The sequence below is a fragment of the Halichoerus grypus genome, chromosome 5, assembly GCF_964656455.1.
Source record: "Halichoerus grypus chromosome 5, mHalGry1.hap1.1, whole genome shotgun sequence".
NCBI lineage: Eukaryota > Metazoa > Chordata > Mammalia > Carnivora > Phocidae > Halichoerus > Halichoerus grypus.
In genome coordinates, this window is record NC_135716.1 from 47,437,161 (window position 1) to 47,461,168 (window position 24,008).

At 36.2% G+C, this 24,008-nt stretch overlaps 1 protein-coding gene across 1 annotated transcript in view; it reads right to left on the reverse strand.

Moving 5' to 3' along the window:
- Positions 1-6,371, reverse strand: part of CNBD1 (cyclic nucleotide binding domain containing 1) — a 519,466-nt gene extending 513,095 nt beyond the window's left edge. Inside the window, exon 1 of the mRNA XM_078071672.1 lies at positions 6,284-6,371. Coding sequence (XP_077927798.1) covers positions 6,284-6,371 — 88 coding nt within the window. The remainder of the gene's footprint in view (positions 1-6,283) is intronic.
- Between the last annotated feature and the right edge of the window lie 17,637 nt (positions 6,372-24,008).

A 24,008-nucleotide genomic window follows, 5' to 3' on the forward strand; every position in this document is an offset into this window, starting at 1 on the left:
CACAGGGACTATTATTGATTATATAAACACGGAGACATATACAAACATTCAACCACATTTTCCATCTTTTATTTCTTCTTGGAACATCCAGTCTCATCTTTTAGCTCTGTTTTTCAACTTTGTTTTCTTGTATACATTACACAGTCAGCTTCTCTGTCTTCTCCACTGACAGGCCACCCTTTTTCTTACTTGCACTCCTAGGATTTGAATGGTTTAAAACTTTAAAATGGAGCAACAGTTACTTTTCCAGATAAATATATATCTTGAAACTCCTTTCATCTTTAGCTACTAAAAAACTGAAAGTCTGTCAAATTACAGGAAATGTCCTTGAAGTGTTAGGAATGATGACACAGTTTTTTCAGGTTTTCTGTAAATGTACATCATAAAATGGAAAAAAAAAAAAAAAGCAAGGAAAACATTCACTTAGGAGTACTATCTTGTTTCTAAATTCCTTGAAGTTATCTCTGGTCTTCTCTTGAATGCCATTTTTTTCCTTCTATGTCTTCCTATGTTGGAAAAAGCAAGATGTACTTACAAATATCTTGCGAACCTGAAACTTTTTTGTTACTGGAATAAAAACAAATCAAAAAACCCTTTTGTTAAAGTACAGAAATTCTTTCTCCCAGGGGCACCGGGGTGGCTCAGTCGTTAAGCGTCTGCCTTAGGCTCAGGTCATGATCCCAAGGCCTTGGGATCGAGCCCCGCATTGGGCTCCCGGCTCTCTGTTCGGCGGGAAGCCTGCTTCTCCCTCTCCCACTCTCCCTCCTTGTGTTCCCTCTCTTGCTGTCTTTCTTTGTCAAATAAATAAAATCTTTAAAAAAAAAAAAAGAAAAAGAAAAAAATTTTCTCCCAGATAAACCAGTAGTTAAAATGTAAAGTGCATATTTCAACTTGTCCTTTTCAGAAGGATAAGCCTAATAAGCATGAAGAAAATAGCATAGCAGATTAACCCAAACAAAGGTAGCTAACTAGACCATACTCCTAATGATAAGTGTGTAAAGGGTTTCCTCCAGTCAAATGTTAAAGGACAGCTCCCTGTTCTATTAAAAAAAAAAAAAAAAAAAAGACATTTTTCTTCCCTTTGTCTCTTCAGAATATCAACTTCTAATAATAACAGGCCATGTGTGTACCTAGACCCAGATGCTATTTCACCCAGGTGGTAAAAGTACTGTAGATGTTGCTAACTGTAAGGTTTTATAGCAATTCTCATTCAGAATAAAAAGTGGCATGACTTTTTGCTTTTGAGAACAATCATCTCCTTCTTAGTTAGCAAGCTCTGAAAAATCCTGAGACACAAGTCAAAAAGACTATAGGAGGAGAAGACTGGAGAGTTTTAAAGAAAAAAATGTATAAGGGATTCTAGCATAACTACCTGGAGTGCCTGTGAATCTGGATTTCAAAATTAATGAGACAGTACTGGAGGGGTGTTTAAAGATGCATGATATGTTCTCTCCCTTAAATTAAGAGTGTCTAAATGGTCGAAACGGCAAAATGCAACAAATACATATATATCATTCAACTTGCAAAATGTGGAGGGGATATCAGGGTGGTGGGTAGGAGGAAACTATACTGCTACTGTTGTTTTTATGAGAAAATTCATATGAATGATACTTTGAAAAATTCTCTACCACTTGACAACTGTGTGAATCTTGGTATGAAACCCAAGCCTCACTATCCTTCACTGCAAAATGGACCATGTATTAGCTTTGTATCACTGAAACAAATTACTACAAATGTATCAGCTTAAAACACAAATTTATGATCTTACAGCTCTGAAAGTCAGAAGTCTGAAACAGATCCTCATTATGCTAAAATCAAGTTGTCAGCAGGGCTGCATTCCTTCTGGAAGCTCCAGGGGAGACTCTATTTCTTTGCCTTGTCCAGCTTGCAGAGGTTGCCCCAATCCTGGGGCTCATGTCCCCCCTTCCATCTTCAAAGCCAGCAATGGCCAGTTGAGCCTTTCTCACCCTGAATCTCACTGACTCTAAGTCACGTGCCTCCCTCTCCCACTTATAAAGGATCCTTTGATTACAGTGGGCTCACTGCAAAATCCAGAATCTTCTCCCATTTCAAGGTCAGCTGATTAGCAGCCTTAATTCCATCTGCAACATTAATTTCTCTGGCCATGTAGCATAGTTTATTCACAGGTTCTGGGGATTAGGATATGCACATCATTGGGGGCCATTATTTCGCTTACTACAGACCTCATAAGTATCTTGTGAGAAATAAATGAAATAACATAACATGAAAAATGCTTACACACTGCCTATAAAAAGCCCTAAAATATTCACATATAAAATTTATAGATAAGGTAGACATGATTCACTAAAGGTAACCTAACTAACCTCACCCAAAGTAAGCAAGGATATATATAATGGCTGGATTTTTTTTCCAGTTTAATGAGAAATAATTGACATACATCACTGTATAAGTTTAAGGTGTATAGCATAAATGTTTGATTTGCATATACTGTGAAATGATTATAATAGGTATGGTTAACATCCATCATCTCACATAGCTATAAAAAGAAAATGAAAAAAAAAATTATCCTTGTAATGAGAACACTTATGATCTACTCTCTTAACAACCTCTCTATATATCATACAGCAGTGTTAACCCTAGCCATCATGTTATACATTACATCCCTAGTGCTTATTTACCTGACAACTGGAAGTTTGTACCTTTTGATTACCTTCCTCCAATTTCTCCTACCCTCACCCCACCCCCCACCTCTGGTAACCACAAATCTGATCTCTTTTTCTATGGGCTTTTTTTTTAAGATTCTACATGTAAGTGAGATCATACAATATTTGTCTTTGTCTGTCTGACTTATTTAGCATAATGCCTTCAGGGTCCATCCATATTGTTGCAAATGGATTTCCTTGTTTTTTATGGCTGAATAATATTCAATTGTGTATATGTACCACAACTTCTTTATCCATTCATGCACCAGTGAACACTTAGGTTGTTTTCATGTATTGCCTATTATAAATAATGTTTCTATGAACATAAGAGTTCAACTTTTTGAGTTAATGTTTTCATTACCTTTGGAAATTCCCAAAAGTGAAATTGCTGGATCATATGGTAGTTTTATACTCCATACTGTTTTCCATAGTAGCTATACCAATTTACAGGTCATAGGGGTTCCCTTTTCTCCACATCCTCACCAGCATTTGTTAGCTCTTGTCTTTTTGATAATGACCATTCTAAAAGGTGATATTGTAGTTTTAATTTGCATTTCTCTAATGACTAGTAATTATGAGCATCTTTCCAAGTATCTGTTGGCCTTTTGTATATTTTCCTTAGAGAAATGTCTATTTAGGCCCTTTGCCCATTTTTTAATTGGATTATTTTTTTTTGCTATTGAGTTGTATGAGTTCTTTATATATTTTAAATATTAATCCCTTATCAGATATATAGTTCGCAAATATCTTTTACCATTGTGCAGGTTTTCTTTTCACTTTGTTGGTGGTTTCTTCTGCAGTGTAGAACCTTTTTAGTTCGACATAGTCTCACTTTCTTTAATTTTATTTTATTGCTTATACTTTAGGTGTCATATCTAAAAAAGCATTTCCAAGATCCATGTCAAAGAGTTCTTCTATGTTTTCTTCTAGGAGCTTCATGGTTTCAGGTCTTATATTTCAGTCTTTAATCCATTTCGAGTTAATATTTGTGAATGTTAGATAGTGGTCAAGTTTCATTCTTTTATTTTTGAATATCCAGGTTTTCCCACCATGATTTATTGAAGAGACTGTCTTCTCAATTGAGTATTCTTGGCTCCATTGTCAAATTCTAGTTGACTGTATGTGCTTAGGTATACTTCTGGACTCTCAATTCTGGTCTATTTGTTTTTATACCAGCACCATACTGTCTTAATAACTATAGCATTGCAGTATAGTTTAAAATCAGGAAGTGTGATGCCTCCTGCTTTGTTCTTCCTTCTCAAAATATTTTTGGCTATTTGGAGTCTTGTGTTTCCATACAAATTTTAGGAATGTTTTTTCTATTTCTGTAACAGATGCCATTCGAATCTTGATAGGGATTACATCAAATCCGCAGACAAATTCTGACATTTTAACAATACTAATTCTTCCAATCCATAAACACAAGATAACTTTCCATTTATTTATGTCTTCTTTGATTTCTTTTATCAATATATTATGATTTTCAGAGTAGTGATCTTTGGCCACCTTGGTTAAATTTATTCCTAAGTATTTTATTGTTTTTGATGCTATTTAAATGAGATTGATTTTTCTTTTTCAGAAAATTCATTGTTAGTGTACAGAAACACTGATTTTTATATGTTAATTTTGTATCCTGCAACTTTACTGAATTCCTTGATTAGTTCTAACAGTTTTTTGGTTAAGTCTTTAGGGCTTTCTATATATAAAATCATGTCATCTGCAAATGGAGACAATTTTAGCTGGATTTTTTTAAGGTCCTTAACTGAACCTTCCTATTTATGCCCATTGCATTTGAATCATTCCCATTTATATCTTCTTTATAATTCAGATTTAGTCATATTATCGATTGAAAGCATCCTCACGAGTGCTTTCATGAGATCATTGTTTCAGCAAAGACAGAGTTTGCTAAGGGAAATTGTCAATTTGCTGGAGTTAGCACAAAGACACAGTTACTAAGCAAGCAGGACACGTCTCCAAAGAGAAGTCATGGACATAGAACATCAAGTAGGAACATCTAAAGGGAAAACTGGGAGCTCCACTGCTTTCCATTATGCTCTATTCTGTTCTGAGATCTAAATTGCTGCTGATTTTTCATCTTTTTATCACTTCACACAAGTTAAGTGTCCTTGGAAGACACTACAGAGGGTAGCACATATCTCATCCCATTGATTCTAAATTAATTTGATCTTTTAACTCCCAGCTACTGTGCTTCCTAGGCTGCTAAAGAAATTGTCTTAGGATGACTTTTATTTCTTTTGCACAAATAAAACCTGTCCAGTAGAAGCTGTGGGTTTTGGCAAAATTACATTTAATATTTATTTCAATTCACGTAGAAATACAAAACTTTGACTACATTCAAGAATTTTTTTCACAATTATAATAAAAACATATAAAAGTAGCATATATAAGAATTAGTTGGATTTAACATAAGGACTTCGTCTAACACTATTCAAGACATAAGTAAACCCCTTCAAAAAGGTGTCAACTGCTGCCTCTGGCACCCTTTCCCCTGGAGACTATGATCATTAATTTAAAAAAAATGATTTTAAAGAGTAAGCAATCACAGGAAGATAAAAGAATAGACAGGTTAGCTTTTTCAAATCATACAACAAATTACCCAATAAATATTTAAATAATAGAGTAAATGCTTTATTGAAGTTGAAAAAAAAATCAAGATATCTTATCCAGAAGATTTTTTTTTAATCTCAACTATCACTGGAATACTCCATATTATTAGTATATTGGTGATCAAATAATAGATCTATGAATTTGATAGTTATGACAAGAAGTCTTGAGAAAAATGTTCCAGGTATAGACTGACTATATAAAATAAGAAAATACTGTCAACTGTATAAACTTCAAATATTTAACTCTATAATTCCTATGATATTATAAATCAAAGACTACAAAATAAAAATAAAATGGAATAGGAATAAATTTCAGAGGAAGAGTAACAGGCATTATCTCTTTTTTTTTTTTCCTGGAAAATTTTAATGAGAATTCTCCTAGTGAAAATTAAGTATTAATTAGCTCACAAAGGGCAGGGCAGTAAGACTGACTGGGTAGACACTAGAAGACCTGCCAGAAACAAGGGGTTTGATCACTCATGAGCCATGTGATCTTTCTAAGCCTTTGTTTTCTTCTCTCTTTAAAAGTATTTCTTTTTACTTTTTTTTTTTTTTATGATTTTATTTATTTATTTGACAGAGAGAGATCACAAGTAGGCACACAGGCAGGCAGAGGGAGAGGGAGGGAGCTTGATGCTGGGCTCTATCCCAGGACCCTGGGATCATGACCTGAGCCTAAGGCAGCCGCTTAACCGACTGAGCCACCCAGGCGCCCCTAAAAGTATTTCTTATTTGAAGTTCTGAAAGGTCATAAAGATCCTCACTTTACAAAGTAAAATATTTGACATCTAGAGAATTGAAATGACTTCAGGAGGACAAAGCAGGATTTGCATATCTATGTTTTTTCCATCTCACTACTCTATCAAAATGATTCCTCCTGTCTCTCTACCAACTCACAAGTGCCCTGTTTCTTATATCTGGGATAAATACCACTGAAAACAATGACAAACCCTTGACATAGTCTTCACTCACTTGGTAAACTGCGAAGTGGAGGAGGAGGCACATTGTTTACAGCTATCATGTGAGACAAAATAGTTGCTGGAAGAGAAGACAAAGGCATCTTGATGGCTCAAAGGCAGCTGATCAAAGGCTACTTGAGAGGCAAATGATCCTTCTTTGCCTTGAGGCATCATAAAGCAGAACCCTCAAGGTAGTCCTTGATAGGCTGAGTACTACGGAATCTTCATATTCACAGTTCTAATACAGTGCACAGCATTTCCAAGAGTTAAATATAGACCAGGAAAAGCTATATCTTAGTCCTAGTCCTGTGGAATTTATGAAGGGGGTTTTGCGACCTATAGGAAGCAGTAAGAATGAAGAAGGAAATTCCACAGGGCAGACACAGCAGAATCAACAGCACACAAGTCCAGATTAAATGAAAGAAGAATTCATTAGTCATCCCTAGTGCAGAGCCCTTTTTCTGCATACTAAATGTTTACATAAGGTATTAGAGACCCGATTTGTAGCAGTACCAACAGGATATTTATACTGCTCTCCATGGCTACATACATAGGGTAAAACACCTCTTCTAATTATATATCAATAAACTCACCCCTGCTTATATGTAACCATATTCTACTGGAGTATGGTGTATGTTTCGGTTATTTTCTGCTGCTTCACAGTACTTAAGGCTCATTACAATGACTAGGGTTTAGAGTCCTAAATAATGTATCTTTGGATTCTATGTTATCTCCCAAGCCTTTAAAAATATTTTCCTGGTGTCATAACTATAATAAGTAATACACAAAAGGACTGCAACTGAGTACTAGAATGGTAACCATTTATTGACCACCTTCATCTAGAAAACATTAATAACCAGAATTGAAAGCTTTAGTTGTACTACAAAAGTTAACACATTTATCTTGCAACAGTTCCTATTAAATTGTATCTGCACTAAATAAATAAATAGTATCTGCATAATAAACTTACTTCACCATAACTTTTCAGTCGAATATATTTTCCTGTCCCCAGTTTTATAAACTCTGGATTCACTGGAGACTCAAATCTGTTGAGTCTTATCATTCCTTTCATTTTGTGTTTCTTTTATACTAGTCATAACTCCTATCACAGAATGGTACTTTGATATCCCTACTGTACCCCCTTGGTAATCCCTACAGCCTTCATTTTCACAGACTATCCCAGATCTATTCTCTTCCCATTCTCACATTTCAAACTCAAAGAACCAAGGACCTCTTTATAGAATTACAAAGTGTTTTTGCATTTTTCATGGATTTTAAACAGGTGGGACTCTATTAGATGATTTTTTTTCCTTTGACAAGTAGTTCTGATCAAACAAATCAAAGAAAAGAAGTTTTCAAAGGCCCTAAGTTCATAATGATCAATTCCCTCTCTGATTCCAATTTCATCAATTCTTATTTTTATTTTCTAAGTTTTTTTCTTTTCTAAATTTTCACCTTTTCTTTTTTCTCTTCTGTATTTCCTATATTAAAAAACACATACAGTGAAACCTACATACCATAGTAATTTCACATCAAATTCAGCCTTGCTTGAAAACTCTTTAAAAAAAAAAAGAAAATATGAAAAGTTGACAATGCAAGGAAATAAGAACATTAAGAACAGAAAAACAGTTTCAAAATCTCACTTAATTTTATCTAAGTTTATATAATCTTCATGATTTTGTGTATTTGCTAGTATCTGCTGGTATATGTCCAGAAAGAATCCATCAAATCACAAATGCAGCTCCTCCAAATGTTTTTGATTTGTCCTTCCAATGTATTCTGAGTCCTCTTAAGATTCATTCTAAGAACAATAATATGATCACATAATCACATGATTTGTGTTTGATGGAAACATGTATTGTTTGTCAATGCCTGGAAATTCAAATCTGATCACTTGTCAAACACTTATTTGTAAAATTATTTTGGTCAAGTCACTTAATTTGCCTTAGTTTCAATATCCTAATCTATACATATAACACAGTCATATATATAATGATACTTATATCAATACAAACTTTACAATACATACATACAGTCTATATATGTAATAATAATGCATCATACAAATATGAATACCAAAATGAATCTAAAGATCCTAGCACATCTTCTAAAGATAGTAATCATTCAATTATAATTTTGATTAGTAATAATAATAGTAATATTGCTGAGGTAAACCTGAGAAATTCAAATAGATTAAATACTTTTTAAATACTTTTTCTTTTTGTTAAAGGTTGATTTTATTTATTTATTTATTTATTTATTTATTTATTTGACAGAAAGAGCACAAGTAGGCAGAGGGAGAGGGAGAAGCAGGCTCTCTGCTGAACTGGAAGCCCGACATGGGGCTTGATCCCAGGACCCTGGGATCATGACCTGAGCCAAAGGCAGCCGCTTAACCGACTGAGCCACCCAGGTGCCCCATAACTCATTTTTTTCATAAAGATATAAGTATCATACAATTATATATATAATACATATATAATTTACTTTAATTTGGAGTCTTTATAGGCATGTGCACTTGTAATTTATGGACTGTCCTTTCAAAGAACAGATTGGCCAATAATATAATATGTAACACTCTATTTTATATAAATGAGTTTTGATCTAATCAGTTTTAATTTATATAAATGTTTTGATAATTATATATTAATTAATTAATAAAACATTTTTTTATTGGAGTATAGTTGACACACAATGTTACATTAGTTTTAGGTGTACAACATAGTGATTCAACATCTCTGTATGTTCACCATAAGTGTAGCTACCATCTATTACCACACAATGCTATTACAATTGATGATTATATTTTTAAATATAAATATGTGAATTAAAACAATTGTTTTAATTTTAATTGAAGCATTGTTTTTGGAATTAATTTATTTGGAAATGTTAAGTGTGTATAGAAAATTATCATGGTGTATTTGGTTATTATTATTATTACTTTTTTTTGTTTTATATAATCAGTACCTAAGGTATATCTTGGACAATAAATCTGTAATATACAACTGCTGACTATGTAGAAGGAGTGAGTGGAACCCATATTAAAAGTATTATTAAGATAAAGTATTTAAAGGGCGCCTGGGTGGCTCAGTAATGAATTAATAAAGTACAATATTTATTTATATATGCATATATGGAAGTGAAACTTAGATGGTAATTTGTACTGCTTAGTTCCATGTATGTCAAAGTTGCTAGTAGAAAATGAACACTCAATGCAAAAATACTGTCATTATCTTCTGACTTAAACAAATTTTTTCTGTTTCATCTATTTTAAATTTTAAATTGCTCTGAAGTATAATTTTTATGTCCTCCCAAATGGTTTTATTGTGAGATTAATTTATAAACAACTTACACTCCAATTTATCAATACATTATTAAAGAAATAAATCAATTTTCCAGATCCAATAGACAATGATATATTGGCGTACACAATATACTACCTATAATCAAAAAATCTTCCTGTTTTTGATTCATATCAGTCTTTTACCATATGTGGCCTAAGCAATAGTATATTCATGTACAAATATTCACGGCACTTGCCACAGATCTATGTATTCTTTAAATGCATATTGAATTCAAATCACACACAAAAAAAGATTTTCCATTTGAATGAGTTATTTATTTACCTGAAGAAGGGGACCAAGTTTCTCAACAGATGTACCTACATACATTTGTATAATTTGTTTCTCTAGAGCTAAGATAGTTTTTCCAGAACAGTACTAATCACTACACTTGTGAACTAAGACCTATTTTCAGTGTTTCATTCCAGTATAATGTATTTGTAACTTTATTCATTAGAAAAAAAGTCAAATTAGGGATAAAGTTGCATAATTTAATAGATCTCAGAAGATTTACCAAAATAATTCCCCTTTTGGTCTAGAGATTCACAAGTATAACATATGATATATTCAAATAGCTTTATTGGATGAATGTTAATTAGTCACAATTCCAATGCTTCTGTAACCCCTTAGATCAGGCATGTAACTCTTTAAATGTCAAAGCCTAGAAAGGTAATAAGCAAAAATCTGAACAACGATACAGAAAATGACCTCCAAATACGGGCAAAGTAGATCAGCATTTGACTCAGAAACTAGAAAACAAGAACAAAGAAGCATAAGTAGGACAAAGAAAATACACTAGCCATTCCTAAGGGTTAAGAGTTTCATAACAGTAACCAATGTAGAGAAATGAATCAATTATAGTAAACCACAGTGTGTTTTTCCTTTATTATCATGTGAAGGATCAGGTAGACACAGGCTCAGATGCCAGCTCAGCCACTCCATTGCTCTGCCATATGGGAGAAGTTATTTATATGCCTTAGCTTCCTGTAAAATGGAAAGATATCTATCTATAGGGTTATTTTGAGAAAGAAAAAAAATAGAGATCACCTAACACAGCTCGTATCGCACAGTCGTCCAATTAATGTTAGCTCTTATATTTTCTAGTTTTCTTCCTATATATACATTTATATTACTGTTTAGTGACCATATTAACTTATAGGATCATTGTAAGGATTAAATGAGATTTTTTTTTAAGTTTTTATTTAAATTCCAGTTAGTTAACATACAGCGTAATAGTAGTTTCAGGTGTACAATATAGTGATTCAACACCCATACAACACCCAGTGCTCATCACAACAAATACACTCCTTAACTTCCATCACCCATTTAACCCATCCCCACACCCACCTCACTTCTGGTAACCATCAGTTTGTTCTCTATAGTCAAGAGCCTGTTTCTTGATTCGTCTCTCTCTCTTTTCTTTTTTTTTTTTAATTTTTATTTTTTAAAGATTTTATCTATTCATTTATTTGAGAGAGTGAGAGAGAGAGAGCACATGAGAGGGGGGACGGTCAGAGGGAGAAGCAGACTCCCTGCGGAGCAGGGAGCCCGATGCGGGACTAGATCCCGGGACTCCAGGATCATGACCTGAGCCGAAGGCAGTCGCTTAACCAACTGAGCCACCCAGGCACCCCATCCCTCTCTCTTTTCTTTTTTGCCCTTTGCTCATTTACCCTGTCTCTCAAATTCCACATATGAGTGAAATCACATGATTCCTGGAGATAATTTTTTACAATCCTTAACACCTACCTTAAACATACAAGTACTCAGTAAGTGGTAGATGTGATTAGGGATTATCAGTAGCAACCAAGACAGCAACAGTAGTAGCATTAGCTCCTTTAACTAATAAATCTGCTGTTATTTTAGGTAGAATCCACTACCTGAGTGCCAATTTGAGTATGCCATCTTTATACTAATATGAACACAGAACAGACACTTTGAGCTCCTTAGCTTTGTGTCCCCAGTTCTGGCAAATATTGGCACAGAATAATAATCATGCATTGAGTGATTTGCACTTTCCTGACACATTCTTTTTTGTATATGTAGCCCAATCTCATTGCAGACTACATATATATATTTTAGTCAATGAATGATATAAATCATGTTGAAAATGTAAGGATAAACCCAATCACATCTCATAGTTACTTACATCTCTTCTAATATAGGCTTCTTCTAGTTTACATCTTCATAATAACTCATGTCACATCATGCTTTATAAAGTCAAAGGGTTCTGCAACTATTTGAGCATTATAACATTTCCACATGAGAAAGGCAAGGAGTTATTTTCGAATGAGGAAACTGAGGAATACTCGTGAGAACAAGTGATTTGTCCAAAACTACACAGATGCACAGTGGCTGGGAATCTTAATCAGGTCTGTTTCAGAGCTGGAACTCTGAAGCTAGTGGAACATAAATTGAAGAAGACAAGATGAGGGAAGGGGACTAGGTAAGGGGCTGTTGGATTTGTTCAGGAGACTAATGATGAAGGTTTAAACTAGGGCAAGACAATAGGGAAGGAAAAGAGAGAATGGCTGATGAGCAGAGGAGGCTGGAGAGAAGAATGAGTTACTGAATTTCTAGGATTCGCATTTCATGTTGGGGTAGATGCAACTAAACTAACCAAAATAGAGTCCAAAACATGATGATGATAAAAATAATAATAATAATAATAACATAGCCAACATTTAATGGGCACTTTTTTGCAAGGTGTCAATTTGGACACTCCACACGTATTTATCCCCCACAACCCCATGAGGTAGATACAATTTATTAGGCCTATCTTATAGATAAGAAAAGTGAGGTACATGGAGGTAATTAGTTTCAGAAGATCATAAAGAGCAGAGCAGGTCTAACTTTTAACCTATAGCAAAAGAACCTGAGAGGCTGGACCTGAAAAGGATTCTTAAAAGTTTGTGAAAGAATGAGCAGATTAGGAAAAGATAAGACATGGGATATATACTCCCTTCTCCTCCCTCAAAATGATTAACCTGTATTTTATCCAGGAAGTCTAACAATTGTTTTCTCTGTCTATATCCTTCAGAAAATACCCATAGAATTCTGGGATCTCATTTACAAATAAGAATGTCATTTTAATATAGAAATCACTATGAAGATGAATCCAGATGCAATTTCATTTTTTTTAAAACTGAGGATATTTCTCAACAGATATGATAATAACAAATGCTTTCTTAAAACATACAAATGAACTATCTATCTGAAATGACTCTTAATAGTCTTAACCAACAGGACCAAAGTAAGACTTCATGCCAGCCCCCTTTTTTTTTTAAGACTTTATTTATTTATTTGTCAGAGAGAGACACAGCAAGAGAGGGAGAAGCAGGCTCCTGCTGAGCAGGGAGCCTGATGTGGGACTTGATCCCAGGACTCTGGGATCATGACCTGAGCCGAAGGCAGACGCTTAACCGACTGAGCCACCCAGGCATCACTTTTTATAAGAAATAGAAATATTCAGCAGGAAAGGCAAAGCATCTTAATATTGAGGGATAACTGTTTAAAATGATCAAGATGGGCGCCTGGGTGGCTCAGTTGGTTAAGCGACTGCTTTCAGCTCAGGTCATGATCCTGGAGTCCCGGGATCGAGTCCCGCATCGGGCTCCCTGCTTGGCAGGGAGTCTGCTTCTCCCTCTGATCCTCCCCCCTCTCATGCTCTCTGTCTCTCATTCTCTCTCTCTCTCAAATAAATAAATAAAATCTTTAAAAAAATAAAAATAAAAAAAATAAAATAAAATGATCAAGATGTTATCGACTGTTGATGATTGTAAATGAAAAATATCTTAAATGAAATCAACTGTTCAAGGAAATAATTAAACATTGTAACAACTCTAGTAAGGAAAACTACTGAGTTCAGAAATCCTTGTCATACTTAATTGTTATTAGCAATTCCCATGATGGCTTTTAAATAAAATATTTATATCACAAAACTTTAAAAATATCTTACTTACTTTAAAATCTTTCCCTTTATAGGCACTCACAAACAGATGGAGTCTCCTTATTGAAGATAGATCTTTCCTAAATAAAATAAAGGGTACAAAATTTTACATTACCAACAATTTTAATCAGAGTAGCATGTTAAGACATTCACTTTACTAGATTATGAAGTGCCCTTTTATGTATTTTAATGTCTGTTCAAAATTCACTCTGAAGCCACAAACCCATTTGTGCTCCACTTACTACAAAATTCTTTGAGTTTATTTGATCAAAGTTTACCTCAATAATATGGTGAATCAAAGCTAATTCATAGCATTTCTGTTCAAATTTCTATTCTCACAAGAGTAAGAATTAAATGACTGATAACATCTGTGGACTATATTCCAATTGCCAAGCTAAGTGATTTCCATGCATTATTTTCTATTTAATTAGATCTTTGTGAAAGTCTATGAGGCAGAAACTGATACTATTCCCATTTTAGAGATTTGGAAACAAAGTCTTGGTGATGATAAATAATGTCCCAGGTCTTCCAGCCATGGAAATGCATCTCAGGATTCAGTCTCTGGCTGACTCTTCAGCTGTTTGTTTCAGCAACCACTCAAGCAAAGGAAAACATGATCAACAATCATTTTCCCAGACCTATTTTATGTTTTTTAAAGATTTATTTATTTTAGAGAGAGAGCACAGGGAGGAGGGGCAGAGGGAGAGGGAGAGAATATCAAGCAGATGCCACGCTGAGCAGAGCCCAAGCAGGGGCTTGATCTCCAGATGCTGAAATCATGACCTGAGGGGAAACCAAGAGTCAGAGGCTTAATGGACTGTGCCACCCAGGCTCCCCTCCAGACCTATTTTAAATGTGAATGCCTCTTGTTAAAAGGAAGTCCCTATTTAAGCAAGTAAGTGTTCTTAACAAAGATGTGCATTACCCAGTTGTTCTTGCATGCTATGAATACTCACTGGCATAGTTGCTTAGATGCATAATCTACTTGTTCTTTTGACTTTTCTCCAGGTATATTAGTTTGAATTCACAACATTTTGCTCTGCAGGTGCTCAAAATTCATTTAAATTTATAAGTACAGTATCCACCTTAAATGCAGGAGGACATAAACCATGTCTCCCTTATCTAAAAGAAAAAAAAACAAAGTCCCTTCCTCTTCTTTCTTCCTCTCTTGCATTTTCTTTAGTATGACTTTGATATTCTCAAAAATTAACTTGGCTATATTCACAGCTGCCTAGAAAAGCATCTAGAAGGGTCAAACAGGTGTGTATAGCACATGATTCCTTGTCCAAACCTGCGCATTCCTTACACAGCCTTACTTTCTAGCTTGTGGGATTATGAGGCCAGAGAAGTAAAATATGGACATGGCAACATTCATAGAGCCTGTGAACAGCATGAAGCATTTTCTCCTTCTTGGGGTGAACTTACTGTGCACCTTCTGTTTCCTGAACATATGATTCTCCTTTTCACTTGTGCAGCAGACAGAATTGGACTCACTACTTCATCCAATCTAGGTTCAACTTTCTAAAGGTCACATAATGAATAATGAAGGAGTCACGATTGAAGCCCAGATCACAAATTTTGCCTAGCTAAATTCTCCCTCCTGATTGGTGTCCCTTCCCTCATTTTTTAAGAAGTGAATATTATTTCCCTCTTTACCCAATAACTTGCAGTACTTCTCAGTTTACCACACCAAAAGTGACTTTTATGAAGATACCATTCACAACATCAAATGAGCCACTAGTCATCTTGATTTTTTTTTTTTTCTAATGTAATCTCATTGTCATTTAGGTTTGACATTTCAGAGACTTGAACTTCAATGTGCTTGCCTGGGGACAGGTGCTGAGCTGTGCTTTTCCCCAATGATTCAAGGAAGAACATTATTCTTCTTTCTTTATTGCTCCAGTCTTCCAATCTACACTTCCACAAATCACTATAATTTGCACCACACAGTACACTATCTGCACGAGGTGTCCTGTAGCAACTTGTGAAACGGCCTATAATATTATAAATCATTGTGCTATTTTGGCATAAAATGTTACTTAGGTAAATATCCATTCTTGTGCATTTTTTCTCTAGAGAACTATTAGTCACATTTTATTGTTCAGAAAGAAAGCCTGTTACCAGTCACATATTTCCAGGATTTTTTTGTTGTTGTTTGGTGGCTGCTATTGTTTAAAACAACATTTTAGTGCTTATTAGACACAATATCTTTGAACAAAAAGTGTACATATGCGTTCATACATTACTAAATTGTAGTTCACATGAAAGATAGCTGATGCCCATTTGAATATTTTTGTTAATCATTACTTTGTTACACAGTATCTGCAACAAACAGTACAGATTTACAGGCAATGACAAATGGCTTAGTTGAAGCAAATCCCTGACTTTACTAGGTCAAATACAAGAGAAGAACAACTATGCAGCAAAAGCTGGCTGAAACACAGCTTTGGATCACATCAATTCTGATGCTTTATCTATTTTCTGTGATATATCAAATTGTCCTTCAAATTGTGCATGATTCACTTTTTTGATGGGCTGGATCAAAAAAAAAAAAAAAAATCCTACAAGTTTTTCAGGACCTGAACAGCTCTTTCCTCTATAAACTGCATCAGTCAGGGTTTGATCAGAAAAGCAGAACTATTACAAAATATATAAAATAAGGGATTTATAGAGATTTGAGCTTACACAGTAACACAATATAAATCCATCTCATCAACTCATTGCTCATCTTTTAACTTACCTGATTTCCATTTTTCCTCTAAACAGTCTCCTAAAAGTATTAAGAGAAACTACCAAATCACCATGCAAGATACATTCAAGAGCACAGAGCAACAATATGGTTCAAAATGGTATCTAGATACCAACTCCAAGATAGTTCTTTTGAGCTTTCAATAAAGTAGTCACATAAATTCCATAAAAGACAAAATGTGTAATATTGGAACTTAAAAGTGATAGATACCATAATGACAAAATTTGGAAGAATTCTATGAAATTTTAAAGCACATGGAGTAGAACTGATGAGAATTTACCTATTACCTATAATGGGTTGAAAATGCGCCCCCCCCCAAAATGATATGTGTTGTCTGTTAAAATAATCAAAAGGGGAGGAGGAGCAAGATGGCAGAGAAGTAGGATACCTGGATTTCGTCTGGTCCCAGGAATTCAGCTGGATAGGGATCAAACCATTCTGAACACCTACAAACTCAACAGGAGATCAAAGAAAAGAATAGCAGAAACTCTCTGAACAGAAAAGCAACCACTTTCTGGAAAGTAGAACGTGCAGAGAAGTGAATCCGAGGCGATATTCGGGAGGATAGATGGCAGGGGAGGGAGCCTCTAGCCGCTGCTTCTGGCAAGTGATAGAGCCACGGAGCACAAAATCGGAAATTTTAGAAGTTGGCTCTGCTGAGGGACGTTGCTCCAGAGGCTAAGCAGTGGGTGGAACCCTTGCTGGGACAGTGCGGTCTCAGGACCCTCAGGGTCACAGAAAGGGGTGCCTGAGTGCGGCAGAGCTCCCAGGTATCTGAGCGGGGAAGCCGGCTACAGAGACGGAGCAGAGGAGTGGGCTTTCAGCTTGGGGTTGCCATAAACCATGATCCACAGCACAGTCGGGCCACTGGTCTTCCAGCAGGGACCCAACAAGCAGCAGATCTGGGGAGACTCCCCTTCCTCCCCCTGGAGAAGTGGCTTGGGAGCACACCACAGGGATCTGCTGAGTTTGGAGATTCCACACAGGGTCGTGTGCCAGAGATAGAAACGCTCAGTCACAGGCCGGGTGAGCACGGAGTGCGGCCGGAGACCGGGAGAGTGACTGACTGCTTTTCTCTGGGGACTCACTGAGGAGCGGGGCCCCAAGTTCTCGGCTCCTCCGGGCAGAGATTGGGAGGCCGCCATTTTCACTCTTGTCCTCCAAAGCTGTACGGAAAGCTTGCAGGGAATAAAACCTCCCGAGAGCAAACCTGAGCAGATTACTTAGCCCGGACTGGCAAGGGCGGGGCAATTCCTCCTCCGGCAAAGACATTTGGGAACCATGGCAACAGGCCCCTCCCCCAGAAGATCAGCAAGAAGAGCCACCCAAGACCAAGCTTACCGATCAATGGGCACGGCAGAACTCCAGCGCTAGGGGAATACTGCACATAGAATTCATGGTTTTTTTACCATGATTCTTTAGTCTTTCAAAGTTATTTTTTTAACTCTCTTTTTTTTAAATTTTTCCTTTTCCCTTTTTCAACCAACATCTTATCAATCCCTTTTTAAAAATATCTCCTTTATTTTTCATTTTTAGAGTCATATTCTATCCCTTCAGAGTAGTTACCCTTATTTTTGGTATACATATATATAAGTTGTTCTCTCTTTAAAATTTTGGGATACAGTTTCTTCTAACAGATCAAAATATACCCTAAATCTCTAGTGTATGGCTTTGTTCTAGTCTCCTGCCTGATCACATTTTCTCCCTTTTTTTTTTTTAAATCCTCTTCTTTCTTTTTTCAACCAACTTCTTATCTTATCAATTCCTTTTATAAAATCTTTTATAATTTTCATCTTTATAGTCATATTCCATCCCTTCACCATATGAATCCTTATTTTTGTACATATATGTTTTTCTTTCTTTAAAATTTTGGGAGACACTTTCTTCTAACAAACCAAAATACACCCAAAATCTAGTGTGTGGCACTGATGTATGCACCAGCCTGATCATATTTGATCACATTCTGTTTTTTTGTTTTGTTTTATTTGTTTTTATCTTTTTCTTTTTCTTTTTTTTTTTTTTTTCTTATTTCTTTCTTTCCCTTTCTTTTCCCCCAGTTTCAGGTCTTTTCTGATTTATTTAGTGTGTATTTTCTGGGGACCTTGTTACCCTGTTAGCATTTTGTTCTCTCATTCATCTAGTCTCCTCTGGACAAAATGACAAGATGGAAAAAAATCACCTCAACAAAAAGAACAAGAGTCAGTACTGACTGCCAGGGACCTAATCAACACGGACATAGTAAGATGTCGGAACTAGAGTTCAGAATGATGATTTTAAAGATACTAGCTGGGCTTGAAAAAAGCATGGAGGTTATTAGAGAAACCCTTTTTGGAGAAATAAAAGAACTAAAATCTAACCAAGTCGAAATCAAAAAGGCTATTAATGAGGTGCAATCAAAAATGGAGGCTCTTTGGGCGCCTGGGTGGCTCAGTTGGTTAAGCGACTGCCTTTGGCTCAGGTCATGATCCTGGAGTCCCTGGATCGAGTCCCACATCGGGCTCCCTGCTCCGCAGGGAGTCTGCTTCTCCCTCTGACCCTCCCCCCTCTCATGTGCTCTCTCTCTCTCTCATTCTCTCTCTCAAATAAATAAACTAAAAAAAAATCTTAAAAAAAAAAAACAAAAACAAAAATGGAGGCTCTAACTGCTAGGATAAATGAGGCAGAAGAGAGAATTAGTGATATAGAAGACCAAATGATGGAAAATAAAGAAGCTGAGAAAAAGAGAGAGAAACAAATACTGGATCATGAGGGCAGAATTCGAGAGATAAGCGATACCATAAGACAAAAAACATTAGAATAATTGGAATCCCAGAAGAAGAAGAAACAGAGAGAAGGGCAGAAGGTAAAATGGAGCAAATTATAGCAGAGAACTTCCCTAATTTGGGGAAGGAAACAGGCATCAAAATCCAGGAAGCACAAAGAACCCCTCTCAAAATCAATAAAAATAGGTCAACACCCCAACATCTAATAGTAAAACTTACAAGTCTCAGAGACAAAGAGAAAATCCTGAAAGCAGCTCAGGAGAAGAGATATGTAACCTACAATGGTAGAAACATTAGATTGGAAACAGACCTATCCACAGAGACCTGGCAGGCCAGAAAGGACTGACAGGACATATTCAGAGCACTAAATGAGAAAAATATGCAGCCAAGAATACTATATCCAGGTAGGCTGTCATTGAAATAGAAGGAGAGATAAAAAGCTTCCAGGACAAACAGAAACTAAAGGAATTTGCAAACACGAAACCAGCCCTATAAGAAATATTGAAAGGGGTCCTCTAAGCAAAGAGAGAGCCTAAAAGTAACATAGACCAGAAAGGAACACAGACAATATACAGTAACAGTCACCTTACAGGCAATACAATGGCACTAAATTCATATCTTTCAATAGTTACCCCCAATGTAAATGGACTAAATGCCCCAATCAAAAGATAGGGTATCATATTGGATAAAAAAACAAGGCCCATCAATATGCTGTCTGCAAGAGACTCATTTTAGACCCAAAGACACCCCCAGATTGAAAGTGAGGGGGTGGAAAACCATTTATCATGCTAATGGACATCAAAAGAAAGCTGGGGTAGCAATCCTTATATCAGACAAATTAGATTTTAAACCAAAGACTGTAATAAGAGGTGAGGAAGGACACTATATCCTACTTAAAGGGTCTATCCAACAAGAAGATTTAACAAATGTAAATATCTATGCCCCTAACATGGGAGCAGCCAATTAATAACAAAAGCAAAGAAACACATCGACAACAATACAATAATAGTGGGGGACTTTAACACCCCCCTCACTGAAATGGACAGATCATCTAAGCAAAAGATCAACAAGGAAATAAAGACTTTAAAGGACACATTGGACCAAATGGACTTCACAGATATATTCAGAACATTCCATCCCAAAGCAAGAGAATACACATTCTTCATTAATGCCCATGGAACATTCTCCAGAATAGATCACATCCTAGGTCACAAATCAGGTTTCAACCGGTACCAAAAGATTGGGATCATTCCCTGCATATTTTCAGATCACAATGCTTTGAAACTAAAACTCAATCACAAGAGGAAAGTCAGAAAGAACTCAAATACATGGAGGCTAAAGAGCATCTTACTAAAGAATGAATGGGTCAACCAGGAAATTAAAGAAGAACTTTAAAAATTCACGGAAACAAATGAAAATGAAAACACAACTGTTCAAAATCTTTGGGATGCAGCAAAGGCAGTCCTAAGAGGAAACTATATAGCAATACAAGCCTTTCTCAAGAAAGAAGAAAGGTCTCAAATACACAAACTAACCCTACACCTAAAGGAGCTGGAGAAAGAACAGCAAATAAAGCCTAAACCCAGCAGGAGAAGAGAAATAATAAAGATCAGAGCAGAAATCAATGAAATAGAAACCAGAAGAACAGTAGAACAGATCAATGAAACTAGGAGCTGGTTCTTTGAAAGGATTAACAAGATTGATAAACCCTGGCCAGATTTATCAAAAAGAAAAGAGAAAGGACCCAAATAAATAAAATCATGAATGAAAGAGGAGAGATCACAACCAACACCAAAGAAATACAAACAATTATAAGAACATATTATGAGCAACTATATGCCAACAAATTAGATAATCTGGAAGAAATGGATGCATTCCTAGAGATGTATCAACTACCAAAACTGAACGAGGAAGAAATAGAAAACCTGAACAGACCTATAACCACTAAGGAAATTGAAGCAGTCATCAAAAATCTCCCAACAGACAAGAGCCCAGGGCAAGATGGCTTCCCAGGGGAATTCTACCAAACATTTAAAGAAGAATTAATACCTATTCTTCTGAAACTGTTCCAAAAAACAGAAATAGAAGGAAAACTTCCAAACTCGTTTTATGAGGGCACCATTACCTTGATCCCCAAACCAGACAAAGACCCTATCAAAAAAGAGAATTACAGACCAATATCCTTGATGAATATGGATGCAAAAATTCTCACCAAAATAGTAGCCAATAGGATACAACAGCACATTAAAAGGATTATTCACCATGACCAAGTGGGATTTATCCCTGGGCTGCAAGGTTGGTTCAACATCAGCAAATCAATCAATGTGATACAATACATTAATAAAAGAAAGAACAAGAACCATATGATCCTCTCAATAGATGCAGAAAAAGCATTTGACAAAGTACAGCACCCTTTCTTGATCAAAACTCTTCAGAGTATAGGGATAGAGGGTACATACCTCAATATCATAAAAGCCATCTATGAAAAACCCACAGCGAATATCATTCTCAATGGGAAAAAACTGAGAGCTTTCCCCTAAGGTCAGGAACACGGCAAGGATGTACACCATCACCACTGCTATTCAACATAGTATTAGAAGTCCTAGCCACAGCAATCAGACAACAAAAAGAAATAAAAGGCATTCAAATCGGCAAAGAAGAAGTCAAACTCCCACTCTTTGCAGATGATATGATACTTTATGTGGAAAACCCAAAAGACTCCACCCCAAAACTGCTAGAACTCATACAGGAATTCAGTAAAGTGGCAGGATATAAAATCAGTGACATTCCTATACACCAACAAGACAGAAGAAAGAGAAATTAAGGAGTCGATCCCATTTACAATCGCACCCAAAACCATAAGGTACCTAGGAATAAATCTAACCAAAGAGGCAAAGAATCTGTACTCAGAAAACTATAAAATACTCATGAAAGCAAGTGAGGAAGACACAAAGAAATGGAAAAATGTTCCATGCTCATGGATTGGAAGAACAAATATTGTGAAGATGTCAATGCTACCTAGAGCAATCTACACATTCAATGCAATCCCTATCAAAATACCATCCACTTTTTTCAAAGAACTGGAACAAATAATCCTAAAATTTGTATGGAACCAAAAAAGACCCCGAAGAGCCAGAGAAATGTTGAAAAAGAAAAGCAAAGCTGGTGGCATCACAATTCCGGACTTCAAGCTCTATTACAAAGCTGCCATCAAGACAGTATGGTACTGGCACAAAAACAGATACATAGATCAATGGAACAGAATAGAGAGCCCAGAATTGACCTTCAACTCTATGGTCAACTAATCTTTGACAAAGCAGGAAAGAAAGTCCAATGGGAAAAAGACAGTCTCTTCATCAAATGGTGTTGGGAAAATTGGACAGCCACATGCAGAAGAATGAAACTGGACCATTTCCTTACACCACACACAACAATAGACTCAAAATGGTTGAAAGACCTAAATGTGAGACAGGAGTCCATCAAAATCCTAAAAGAGAACACAGGCAGCAACCTCTTCGACCTCAGCTGCAGCAACTTCTTCCTAGAAACATCGCCAAAGGCAAGGGAAGCAAGGGCAAAAATGAACTATTGGGACATCATCAAGATAAAAAGCTTTTGCACAGCAAAAGAAACAGTCAACAAAGCCAAAAGACAACCGACAGAATGGGAGAAGATATTTGCAAATGACATATCAGATAAACGGCTAGTCCAAAATCTATAAAGAACCTATTAAACTCAACACCCAAAGGACAAATGATCCAATCAAGAAATGGGCAGAAGACATGAACAGACATTTTTCCAAAGAAGACATCCAAATGGCCAACAGACACATGAAAAAGAGCTCAGCATCGCTCAGCATCAGGGAAATCCAAATCAAAACCTCAATGAGATATCACCTCACACCAGTCAGAATGGCTAAAATTAACAAGTCAGGAAACAACAGATGTTGGCGGGGATGCGGAGAAAGGGGAACCCTCCTACACTGTTGGTGGGAGTGCCAGCTGGTGCAGCCACTCTGAAAAACAGTATGGAGGTTCCTCAAAAAGTTGAAAACAGAGCTACCCTACGACTCAGCAACTGCACTACTGGTATTTACCCCAAAGATACAAATGTAGGGATCCGAAGGGGTACATGCACCCCGATGTTTATAGCAGCAGTGTCCACAATAGCCAAACTGTGGAAAGAGCCAAGATGTCCATCGACAGATAAATGGATAAAGAAGATGTGGTATATATATACAATGGAATATTATGCAGCCATCAAAAGGAATGAAATCTTGCCATATGCAATGATGTGGATGGAACTGGAGGGTATTATGCTGAGCAAAATAAGTCAAACAGAGAAAGACATGTATCATATGACCTTACTGATATGAGGAATTCTTAATCTCAGGAAACAAACTGAGGGGTGCTGGAGTGGTGGGGGGTGGGAAGGATGGGGTGGCTGGGTGATAGACATTGGGGAGGGTATGTGCTATGGTGAGCGCTGTGAATTGTGTAAGACTGTTGAATCACAGACCTGTACCTCTGAAACAAATAATACATTATATATTAAAAAAAAAAAAAAGAAGAAGAAGATAGCAGGAGGGGAGGAATGAAGGAGGGGAATCGGAGGGGGAGACGAACCATGGGAGACTATGGACTCTGAAAAACAAACTGAGGGTTCTAGAGGGGAGGGGGGTGGGGGATGGGTTAGCCTGGTGATGGGTATTAAGGAGGGCATGTTCTGCGTGGAGCACTGGGTGTTATATGCAAACAATGAATCATGGAACACTACATCAAAAACTAATGATGTAATGTATGGTGATTAACATAACATAATAATAAAAAAATAATAATCAAAAGGAACAATTTAGTTGATCTAAGCAAATTTTATTTCACACTTCATGAAGCAAACAGTCTCCACTCTCAAGAGTCCAGAGAATTGCAAAACAAGGA